General features: G+C 43.8%; 1 protein-coding gene across 1 annotated transcript in view; it reads left to right on the top strand.

The window, feature by feature from the left end:
* LOC109932140 (partitioning defective 3 homolog B) overlaps window positions 1–12,895 on the top strand; it is an 851,675-nt gene that overhangs the window by 235,225 nt on the left and 603,555 nt on the right. Inside the window, exon 2 of the mRNA XM_048599077.1 lies at window positions 1,751–1,922. Coding sequence (XP_048455034.1) covers window positions 1,751–1,922 — 172 coding nt within the window. The remainder of the gene's footprint in view (window positions 1–1,750; window positions 1,923–12,895) is intronic.

Genomic DNA, 12,895 nt, shown 5'->3' with positions numbered 1-12,895 from the left:
CCCTTCCCCTCCCCCATTTTTGAAGAAGGGTCTAGACCCGAAACGTCGGCTTGCCTGCTCCTATGATGCTGCTTGGCCTGCTGTGTTCAACCAGCTCTACACGTTGTTGTCTCAGATTCTCCAGCATCAGCAGTTCCTACTATCTCTGATCATCTTTTGAGTTCTGTTTTGGAAATCACCTATCAAAGTGTACTTCATGAAGAACATACAATTATGGCTCTTTTGTTAAAAAAAAAAATGAATTGCACTCTACAATTATTGTGAAATGAAAGAGAAAAGAGAAAAGGTGGGAGAAACTGGGCAAGAATCGATTTGAGGTCTATTCTTGTGCAACTCCTTGGTAGATTTTAGTGTCAAACCCCAACATTGAAAATTATCCTGCAGCATGGAAAGATTGAATTTAAAATGAACATGGACAAAACAGGCAGAACATTGCTTTGAAATTACACCTGGATAGGTTGTTGTGTGAACACTGTTAGAGTTCAGGGTTCTTGAACTGTTTTTTTTTACCTTTTGACTATTTGATGGGCTTCTCATGAATGAAGTTTGTTCCCACAGTCCTTAAGCATTAACCCAGTAGTGTTCTCCCTCCAGACAGAGTTCAACCCAAGGAGAACTGATTACTGTAGTTGCAGCATGAGGCAAACTGCTTTTTTGTATGTACTAATGATATGGGGCTTATACAGATGGCTGTTCAGATGGAAATTCTATTGTTTTTTTAAATTCTGTACCCAAATATTATGATTTAAGTCATTTATACGTAAAGGTGAAATTTCCATGCCCTCATAGGGCTGCTCTGTCATTAGAAAGAGATGACTGGTGGTGGTGGTTTAACCTGAGGGCCACCAGAACTCTAGTGAAGGGTCAGATTGAGGAGTCGAGACGTGCATGTTAACTGCAGCTGGTGCGGGAATTGAACCCATGCTGTGTTCGTGTCACTGTATTGCAAACCAGCCATCCAGCCAACTCCGCTAACTGACCCCCAACAAGTAATTTAAAGTATGATTGTTTCTTCTTTTTCAGTCTTGCACTCTTTGTTCCATCCCTCCCCATCCCCCTCCTGTACTGGGCCAAAAGCGGATGTAGCTTCAACTGTTAACTACCAAATTGAAGACACTTCATTTACACGTCCCCAGCAGAGAACCAGCACTGCAAAATGCTCAACTCTCTCCAATCTACTAGATCTCTCCCCTCCTCTCTTCCCATTTTCACTCTTTCTCCCACTGTCTTCTCTGCATCCCCACTGCCTCTCACCTTCTTCCACACATCCTCCTTTCCCACTTCCTCTGCTCCCCCTCAACCTCTTACCCTGGTCCCTTCTTTGATACTATTGCTTTACGTTTTTCTCTTACTCTTGCTTGCTCTTTGGCTATCACACATTTGGCTGTCACTCACTTATGCTCTCACTCACTCTCAGCCTCAAGTGAGAGCTGTATCTTCATTTGCTGACAGACCCTACCAACATGATTATAAAAGGAACAACCTTAATACACACATCAAGTCAGTTCCTGACTATCCTTCCATTTTTTTCGTGCTACTTACTCGGGAAGCATTTAGTTCTGAAAGAAATCAGGAGTTGCATGCAGTCAGTTTGGAAGCTGCACAAATTGGCCTGGAGATGGCCATCAAATGTGTCAGCTTGCTGGACTTTGAACTTAAACACTTAGAAGTGCTATGTAAATTTAAATTGTTGGGTTAACATTAATGTGCATGCTAATGTCCTTCAGCCTTTTGTTTGCTTGTCCCACAGCTTGTCGCTGTGTATGAAGAGCAAGAGACACACCGTGCAGACGAAGTGGCCAATGGCAGCCTGATGGACAGGCAGAGTCCTGACACCTTCGAGAGCGAGCTGGCTGCTCAACTTGCGGCTTTTCAGCCCATCGTAGGGGAAATCGAAGTCACGCCGTCTGCACTGAAAGGCAGTGAGTAAATGTTGCTTCTGTTTGCGGGAGTGAAGTTGTTGGAATTCACGTTAGCTGGCACTTGTCTATTCATTCCGGCTGAGTTTCAAAACTAGTCCCATAGACTTGTTGAGCTGAGCTAAACCTTTTTACACACGTTTGTGTGTGTGTGTGTGTGTGTGTGTATACAGCGTGAGACGTGCGTTAGAGTGTAAGTGTGTGTTTCCTTCTCCAGATAGATTTTTCTCATTTTGTGAGCTTATGTCAATTATAATCAACAGACAATATCTTCTTAGGATCTCGGTGACTTTGGAACCATGTTGAAGTCAACTCTTGAAGCTTCCATTTCCCTCTGTTAAGATCAGTGAGTTCATGGTACTGAACCTGTGATGCTGTGCACCTGCTTTCGGAACAACTAATTTGTTTGAACTTACTTGTGCCATTGATGTGATTCCCTGCATTAGTTTAAAACAGGAATGAGTAAACATGCTGATGTTTTCTGCCACTGTTACTGTATTTCTCAAGGACAATTTTATTCTGATGAGGAGGTGTCAGCGTTGGCCTGGGGTGGACAAAGTCAGAAGTCACACAACATCAGGTTGTAGTCCAACAGGTTTATTTGAAATCATGAGTTATCGGAGTGTACCCTCAGGTGAAGTGAGAAAGAAGCGCACAGAACATTAGAATTTAGAGGCAGAGAGAGATCAAGGGCAGAGAGATCAAAAGACCATACAAATGGTTTGAGTGGAGTGCTGAATAATAAGGCCCTGTAGGTGATCCAAAGTGTTAGATGGTGTGAATAAAGTGACAACAGCTGATTAACAAGCAAAAGGATGACCTATAATCTGGTTAACTGAGGCAGAGAGATAATTAGACAAAAAAATTAAAAATAAGGTGGTGCTGTAGACAAACCAAATGACTGGAATAACATGATAGGTAAAAGAGTCGCATGTCGAGGGTCTAACCAAAGTAATAAGTAATCCAAAACTGTACAAACTAATTAAGGTAGAGAGATCATAACAATTTATCCAGGCGATGGTGACAAAACAAGATAGTGAGGAAGATTTCACAGATACAGAAGAGTGTGGTGGGGCCACATATAGCGCGACATGAACCCAAGATCATGACTGGGGCCATCTTCATGGGTATGGAACTTGGTTATTAGTTTCTGCTCAGCAATTCTACATTGTTGCGTATGTCAGAGGCTGCTTTAGCAAACACTTACCCGAAGATCGGAAGCTGAATGTCCTCGACTGCTGAAGTGTTCCCCAACTGGGAAGCAACATTCCTGTCTGGCGATTGTTGTGTCAGTGTCTGTTGTCGTAGCGTCTGCATGGTCTCACCAATATACCATGCCTCGGGGCATCCTTGCCTGCAGCATATGAAGTAGACAACATTGGCCGAATCACGAGTATCTGCCGTGAATGTAGTGGCTGGTATTCCCGTGTGTAATGGTTGTATCCATGTCGATGATCTGACACATGTTGCAGAGGTTGCCGTGGCAGGGTTGTGTGGTGTTGTGGTCGATTTTTCTGCTGAAGGCTGGGTAGTTTGCTTCAAACGATGGTCTGATTTAAGGATTGGTGGTTGTTTAAAGGTGAGAAGTCGGAGGCGTAGGGATGATCTTGGCGAGATGTCATGGTCATCAATGACATGTTGAAGGCTGTGAAGAAGGTGGTGTACTTTCTGTGCTCCGGGGAAGTACTGGACAACTCTATCAGTCGTATCTGGTGTCTGTTTTCTGAGGAGGACATTACAGTTTTTTGCTGTGGCATGTCGGAACTGGCGATCGATGAGTTGAGCATCGTATCTCATTCTTATGAGGGCATCCTTCAGCGTCTGTAGGTGTCCGTCACGTTCCTCTTTGTCAGAGCAGATCCCGTGTATGCGCAGAGCTTGTCCATCGGGGATGATGGTTTCTTTAACATGTTTAGGGTGGAAGCTAGAGAAGTGCAGCGTCATGAGGCTCTCTGTGGGCTTGCACTAGAGTGAGATACTGAGGTGTCCGTCCTTGATGGAGATGCGTGCGTCCAAGAATGAGACTGACTTTTGAAGAGTAGTCTAATGGTAAGTCTGATAATGGGATGAAACTTGTTGATATCGAATGAGGCTCCGGGAATTCTTCCACAAACCTCAAGATGTCAGCAGCGAGCCCATTGAGACAACCAACGAACTGGAACAGGTGATAGAAAGATCCGTGGTGCAGCGACGAAAGAAGAAAGAGTCAAATTGGACCCCTCCAGAAGGCTGCTGCCCTAGGCCCGACGTGTATGCTGAAGCTGTGAGGAGATGCATTAACGCCAGATTCACCAGGCGCGCTCACATGATAGTGCAGAATGTCACCCAGGCACAACACGCCACCACCTGTGCTCTCAAGACCAATTGCAACATTGTCATCAAACTGGCAGACAAAGGAGGAGCCATTGTCATACAGAATAGAACAGACTACTACAAAGAAGCTTACCGACAGCTGAACAAGCAGGAACACTACAGACAACTACCTGCCGATCTGATCAAAGAACACACCCATCAACTGAACAGACTGATCAAGACCTTTGATCCAGACCTTCAGAGCATCCTATGCTCTCATCTCGCATATTTCCCGCATGGGAGCCTTGTACTGCCTTCTGAAGGTACACAAAGCCAACACACCTGCATGTCCCACTGTATCAGGCAATGGGACCCTGTGTGAGGATCTCTCTGGCTATGTCGAGGGCATCTTGAAACCCATTGTACAAGGTACCCCCAGCTTCTGTCAAAATACTATAGATTTCTTACTGAAACTCAGCACCCACGGACCAGTTGAACCAGGAACATGCCTCGTCATAATGCATGTTTCAGCACGCTACACCAGCATCCCCCACGATGACAACATTGCTGCAACAGCCTTAGTACTCAATACCAACAACTGCCAATTTCCAGATACCATCCTACAACTCATCCGCCTCATCCTCGATCACAACATCTTCACATTCAACAACCAGTTCTTTATCCAGACACACGGAACAGCTATGGGGACCAAGCCCCAATATGCCAACATTTTCATGCGCAAGTTTGAGCCAGACTTCTTCACTGTGCAGGACCTCCGACCAATGCTATACACCAGATACATTGACAACATTTTCTCCCTTTGGACTCATGGCGAGGAATCACTGAAACAACTACATAGCAATAACAACAAGTTTCGTCCCACCATCAGACTTACCTTGGACTACTCTTCAGAATCCGTCTCATTCTTGGACACACGCATCTTCGCCAAGGACGGATACTCCAGTACCTCACTCTACTGCAAGCCCATGGATAATGTTAAAGAAGCCATCTCCAATGTACAAGCCCTGCGCATACACAGGATCTGCTCTGATGAAGAAGAACACGATGGACACCTAAAGATTTTGAAGGACGCCCTCACAAGAATGGGATATGATGCTCAACTCTTCCATCGCCAGTTCTGACGTGCCACAGTGAGAAACCGCAACGTCCTCCTCAGAAGACAGACCCAGGATATGACCAATAGAGTACCCTTCATTGTCCAGTACTTCCCCGGAGCAGAGAGACTACACCATGTTCTTCGTAGCCTTCAACCAACCGCCAAACCCTAAACAGACCATCTGCCCAGCCTTCAGCAGATCATCAAACACAACACCACACAACCCTGCCATGGCAACCTCTGCAAGACATGTCAGGTCATCGACATGGATACTACCATCACACGTGGGAACACCTCCCACCATGTGCATGGCAGGTAGTCATGTGATTCGGCCAATGTTGTCCATCTCGTGCGCTGCAAGGATGCCCCGAGGCACGGTATATTGGCGAGACCATGCAGACGCTATGACAACGGATGAATGGACACCATGCAACAATCGCCAAACAGGAATGTTCCCTCCCAGTTGGGGTACACTTCAGCAGTCAAGGACATTCAGCCTCTGATCTTTGGGTAAGTGTCCTCCAAAGCGGCCCTCAATGTACACAACAATTCAGAACTGCCGAGCAGAAACTGATAACCAAGTTCCGTACCCATGAAGATGGCCTCAATCGTGATCTTGGGTTCATGTCGAGCTACATGTGACCTCGCCGCACTGTTCTGTATCTGTAAAATCTTCCTTACTGTCCTGTTTTGTCACCATCACCTTGATAAATTGTTATGACCTCTCGACCTTAATTAGATTGTACAGTTTTGGATTATTTATTACTTTTGGTTAGACCCTCGACATGTGACTCTTTTACCTACCATGTTACTCCAGTCATTTAGTTTGTTTACAGCACCACCTTTATTTTTAATTTTTTTGTCTAATTATCTCTCTGCCTCATTTAATCGGATTATAGGTCATCCTTTTACTTGTTATTCAGCTGTTGACACTTTGCTCATACCATCTAACACTTTGGATCACCTGCAGGGCCTTATTATTTGGCACAGCAATCACCCCATTTGTATAGTCTTTTGATCCCTCTCTGCACATAAATTCTGTGTTCTGTGTGCTTGTCTCTCACTTCACCTCCGAAAGCTTGTGATTTCAAATGGACCTGTTGGACTATAACCTGGTGTTGTGTGACTACTAATTTTATTCTAACAGGGAGTTGCAGCTCATCCTTAGACTGAGTTGGGCTGCATGGTCTACATAGTGACCCGCTGAGTCCCTGAATAAATGCAAGAACAGTGAGGTGCTCGACCTTCCTACAAGCTACAATGTGCCATGTTTACTCCCTGGAGTGAACCAAGTTTAGCTGATTTTGGGCAGGGCCAGTGTTAGCCCATTACAATTTGTTTTAGCATTTATACATTTGGGAAGGTGGGTTGGGAAGAGATTGTCCTGGGTTCCTGCTTCTAATAGTTAACCAGTAATCTCTACTGGGTCTTTGAACTTGGATGAGTCCGGTTCAGACTCTCAATTTATGACCTGTACAGCTCTTTTGTGTATTAAATCATAGAACATGGGCATTGCTGGCCCAGTGAACATTTCATAGATCATAGAATCCCTACAGTGTGGATACAAGCGCACACGACCCTCACAACATCCCACCCAGACCCAAGCCCCATAATCCACCTAATCTACACATCCCTAAACACTATGGACAATTTAGCATGGCCACTTCACCTAACCTGCGCGTCTTTGGACTGTGGGAGGAAACCGGAGCACCCGTAGGAAACCCACGCAGGGAGAATGTGCAAACTCCACACAGACAGTTGCCGGAGGGTGGAATTGAACCTGGGTCCCTGGCGCTGTAAAGCAGCAGTGCTAACCACTGAGCCGCTCCCTTTTTGCCCTTGAATTGGTGGTGATGAGCCACCTCATTGAACCACTGCAGTTCATGTGGAGTATAGTTTTTCGTAAGAGTTTTGATACAATTGAGTGACTACTGAGGTAATTTCAGAGGAATTGTGGTTAAGACAGAGATGGTGGGTTAATTTGCTCTCTTCCCACTGACTGAAATTAGCCATTGTTAACAATGTGAATGCCAGAACTCTCAAGCATAGATAGGTTGCAAATTTTCTTATGAGATTTAAAAAAAAAGAACCATTCTTTTACAAGTGTTTCATAACAGCATTTGCTTTCGTGTGTGTACATTCATACACACAGTGATAGAAAAAGATTGTAGCATGCACTTAAATATTGAAAGTCTGAAAAATTCACTGTCAAGCTGGCTTCCTTTTGAAATAAGGTTTGAAGTGTTACTAGCCAATGATGCTGGCCCACTGAAAGAAACAATGGTGGGAGGTTTATTAGGATGGATTTGAAGTGGTACATTCTGGCAGCAGCAGGAATGCTGGAGTCGAGGTGCAGTTGAATCCATGCAGTAAAAACTTGGTTTGGTTCCTGCATTAGTTCGTTAAAGGCCAGCTCTGAATTATCTGCCTCCTGATACATGTTAGGCAGGATCTTGTTCCTTTGCTGGTCTGGAACTCTGCCTCCTCGTTTCCAAAATGCATTTTATTAAAATCTCCTTCATCAGGGACCGAGCTAGTTTACATCATGTGACCATTGTCTGTCCTTTCAAATGTTTTCCGTCAGCTTGGCCATTGACACAGTAGTGTTAGATCTTCAGCCATATACATATCCTCGCGATAAAGTGGGATTCTTCTCCCATTCTTTGCGTCTCCGATCCAAAGCCACTAAATCTGCAAGTCCATTGTGAACAAGTTTCTCCAACTGTTTAGACAGTGGTAGGCACTAATTCACAGGAAAATTTTGTTGCCTTTGAGGCCTTCTCAATGAAATGTTGTAAAAATTCATCTGCATTTCAATGTCTTGTCCGGGAATGCCTGATATCTTCCTGGGCCCTAAATAAAGGTAAAGTCGCCACTGTCTCACCAGGCCATAGGGCTGGCTCTGTCAATAGAGAGAGATGATTGATGGTGATTTAACCTGATGGTTCCCACACCTCAGACAAGGGAAGAGGCTGAGAAGGAGAATCCTTCATGGTAGCCTCAGACAGTGCGGCAATTGAACCTATGCCGTTGGCATCACTCTGCATCACAAACCAGCCATGCAGCCAACTGAGCTAACCAATCCCTGACAGAAAAAAGAGTAAAGGTTATCTGACCTGTCAACTCCATTTTGTTTTGAAAGCAATGTATCCATTCTCCATGCTGTTTTAAGGTCGATATTCATCTCAGATACATACAAATCCACATTGTGTGAGTGTGACCAAGGCCAGTTAAGCGTCAACCATATTGTCAAGGATTGTGGAGCTGCGCATAGGATGCTGAGTTTCCTTCCCTAAAGGACAATAGTGAACCAGTTAGGTTTTTGTACAATCCAGTTTTCATGTCACCCCATTACTGACGGTAGCTTTTTATTCCGAATATTTAATAAAATAATTTGAATTTGAATTCCCCAGTGGCTCTGATGGGATTTGAACATGTGTCTCCATACATTAATGAGACCTCTGGATTGCCAGTTCAATGACGTTACCACAGTACAATCGTGCACTTGCAAGTCCTTTTGATAGTCAGGCCCAAACCTGAACAGTGGCTACTTGTTAATAGCACCAGAGATTGTTCCTGTTGGACCATGCTGTAGTCAGGATAGCCATGTTCAGTGGAGGAGGAGTGGAAGTTGGAACGAGAAAAAAAGAAATGTGGTTCATTCCTTCCAATTTGTTCATTATCTGTTGTAGAAACATAAAAGATAGGAGCAGGAGGAGGACATTTGGCCCTTCGAGCCTGCTCTGCCATTCTGCCCGATCATGTCTAATCTTCCAATTCAATAGCCTAATCCTGCTTTCTTCCCATAACCCTTTGAATCCATTACCCCCAGGTGCTATATCTAGTTGCCCCTTGAATACATTCAATGTCTTGGCATCAACTACTTCCTGTGGTAATGAATTCCACAGGCTTGCCACACTTTGGGTGAAGAAATGTCTCCTCATCTCTGTCCTAAATCGCCTGCCCCGAATCCTCATACTGTGACCCCTTGGTTCTGGACATACCCAAGTTCGGGAACATCCTCCCTGCATCTACCCTGTCCAGTCCTATTAGAATTTTATAAGTCTCTATGAGGTCCTCCCTCATTCTTCTGAACTCCAGCAAAAACAATCCCAACCTAGTCAATTTCTCCTCGCCATCCCCGGAATCAGCCTGGTAAACCTTCGCTGCACTCCCTTGAGAGCAAGACCATCCTTCCTCAGAAAAGGAGACCAAAATTGCGCACAGTATTCCAGGTATTTGGCATTTGTGGACTCCAAACGTATTTTCAGTCACATCCCTGTTTGTAAAATCAGAAATTTCAGGATAACGTGCCTGGTAATTTGCAATCGTTCATCACTGAACTGTCAGTCCAGAGGCCTCATTAATGTATGGAGACACAAGTTCAAATATCAGCAGAGCCACTATGGAATCAAATTCAATTATTTTATTAAATATTTGGAATGAAAAGCTACCATCAATAACGGGGTGCCCTGAAAACTGGATTGTGCAAAAACCTAACTGCTTCACTATTGTCCTTTAGGGAAGGAAACTTAGCATCCTATGTGTGACTCCACAATCCTTGACAAACATTTCTATGTTTGATAATAGAGAGAGAAAACGAGGAGTATCTGGGTCGATTTAATGGTTCGCAATCTCTGCTGAGCACTTGGTTTATCTATGTAAAGAAAACACAAGGCAACTGATGAATAAGAAGGAAACAGCAAATTAAAGCTCACATTATTTTCTGTGCAAGTGAGAACTGACCTCTTGACTGTCTATGAGGGCCAACGAGTGAAAATGTTCAGCGTTAATTAGTGAACAATTGAATATCTACTTTTTCTTTATGGGTTTTTAGTACCTTTATTCAGTGTTTGTTTTAATAGCTGTAATCCATACATTGCTTTTAAATCGTATCCAATTCCAGCACCAGCCTTACTTTGAGCACAATGGGTTTGATCTTAAATTTCAATCTTCCAGCCAAGAGACCCACTGTTCGTGTTTAGGAGAGACTGGTTTGGGAGCACAATGTGAAAATTCTGTGAGTAAAGTTGAAGGAACATTAAGCGTATTAGTTTCAATTCCAAACATACCATATTTTAGTGTTGGGAGCGGGCCAGTAAGTGTCCTAAGCAGTGGCACCCATGCATTGAGAATGAACAGAAAAGATGATTGGTACAATCATATTATCTGCTTTAATGGCATCAGATCAATGTTAGACAAGTTGTGATGGTATCATTGAATCCCTACAGTGTAGGAAGAGGCTATTTGGTCCATCGAGTCTGCACCGACCTTCCAAAGAGCATCCTACCTGGAACCACCCCTCCACCTGATCCCTGCAACACTGCATGGGGTTTTTTTTATAACCATGGCTAATCCACCTAACCTGCACATCCCTGGGCACGACGGGGCAACTTTTAGCATGGCCGATCCATCTTGCCTGCGCATCTTTGGACTGTGGTTGGAAACCGGGAGCACTCAGAGGAAACCCCCGAAGACACTGGGAGAATGTGGAAACTCCACACAACAGTCGCCCAAGGCTGGAATTGAACTCTGCCGCAGCGCTGTGAGGCCCCAGTCCCTAACCACTGAGCCACCGTACCACCCCAATTGGACAATTGGACATATGGGCTGTAGTCATTGTATCAAAGTCATGTAGCGTGGAAACAGACCCTCGAGTCCAACTCGTCCATGTTGACCATGTTCCCAAATTAAACTAGTCACACCTGTCTGCGTTTGGACCATATCCCTCCAAACCTTTCCTATTCATCTACTTATCCAACTGATTTTTTAAACATTGTAACTGTACCTGCATTCATCACTTCCACTGGCAGTTCATTACACACACTAACCCTCTCTGTGTAAAAAAAAAAGTTGTCCCTCATATTCTTTTTCAATCTTTCTCCTCTGACCTGAAAAAATATGCCCCCTAGTTTCGAACTTCCTCCACCTTAGGGAAAAGACCATTGCTATTCACCTTAACTATGCCCCTCATGATTTTATAAACCTCTATACGTCACCCCTCAACCTCTTACACTCCAAAATGTCCCAGCCTATCCAGCCTCTCCTTATAACTCAAACCCTCCATTTCCAGCAACATCCTGTTATATATTTTCTGAACCCTCTCCAGTTTAATAATATCCTTCCTGTAACATGATGACGGGAACTCTACACAGCACTCCAAAAGTGGCCTCATTGACGTCCTGTGCAACCTCAATGTATCGTTCCAAGTTTTATAACTCCAACTGTCCATTCCTGGCAGCGTTTTGGTAAATCTTTTCTGAACCCTCTCCAGTTTAATGATATCCTTTCTGTGACAGGGCAACTAGAACTGTACAAAGCACTTCAGAAGTTGCCTCACCAATGTCCTGTACAACCTGAACATGACGTCCCAATCGATTCATGAATCATGTGATGTTGGGCTGAGGTTGGGAATGTCCAAGTGATCTGATTTGCATTTTCTTCTTATGAGTTAGGGTAGCAGTTGGGGAGAGAGTTGTAAACCCTCCAGATTTCTCTTCTAGCCTCCAGGATTCAGACCCACTTAACTGAAAAGTGCTGTAAATACCATGTCATGGAGAAAATAAGGAAGGTTGCAAAAATAAATTATGACGGAGTAAATCGTTTTATATTTGAGTTAGGAATAAATACGACACATTCTTGAAGGAAAAAAGAAGAGACTGAATGGAAAATCTTATTGAATGTTGTTAGCAATGTTTTCTTTATGGTGTTCTACTCCAGTGAACAGTATGACCTTAGATGTGTTCAGTTTAAGAAAACAAATCAATAAGCTCACTATGTAAATGTATCACAGATGACTGGCTGCCGAAATGAACCCTCGTGTGAACTAAGGTTTGTGCTATTTCCAACAAGAAGCTGAAATGAGCTGAGGTTGTTATTACTTCTCTCATGATTGAAAATCCATTGTTGGACAGGTAGATTTCCAGTTAGCAACAGCAAAAGCTCTTGCAGTTATGTAGTGCATATAATGTACGTCTCCAGGTGTTTCACAGGAGGATTGTCAAGCAAGATTTGACATTTTTGAGCCATGTAAGGGAATGTTAGAACAGGTGACCAGAAGCTGGGTGAAATAGCTCAGTTTTAAGGAACATCGTAAAGTAAAAAGCTAGTTGGAGAAGTATAAGGAGGGAATTCCAACAGGAGGTTATTGAAAATTGGAAATACACATTGGAGGAGCATTGAGATTTCAGAGTACCAGGATTGCAGGAGGTGACTGAGAAAGGAAGGGATGAGGCCATGGAGGAATTTGGAAACAGAATCCTAGAATCAATTAAAATATGAAACCTGCTCATCAGTGCAGGCCAGTGAATTGTTGATGCAGTAGTGTGATAGAATATCGAATTGTATTGATATTGCTCCACGTTGGAAATTCATGATCTGTTGCGAAAGATACCAAGCAGTGGAAGATGCAGTTCCAAAAGGAAGGATGATCACCCAAGTGACATTCCACTGTTTACTAAGTGTGGAAAAATACGTAGCCTGACTACTCTAGTGGAGGGAAAGTTCTCAACTCTCTGTCTTTGTGACCGGAAAGTACTGAGCAACCCTAAAGTAAAATCATTACGGC

This window comes from Rhincodon typus, chromosome 7 (genome assembly GCF_021869965.1).
Source record: "Rhincodon typus isolate 14 chromosome 7, sRhiTyp1.1, whole genome shotgun sequence".
Lineage (NCBI taxonomy): Eukaryota > Metazoa > Chordata > Chondrichthyes > Orectolobiformes > Rhincodontidae > Rhincodon > Rhincodon typus.
This window is presented reverse-complemented; position numbering and strand designations above follow the sequence as displayed.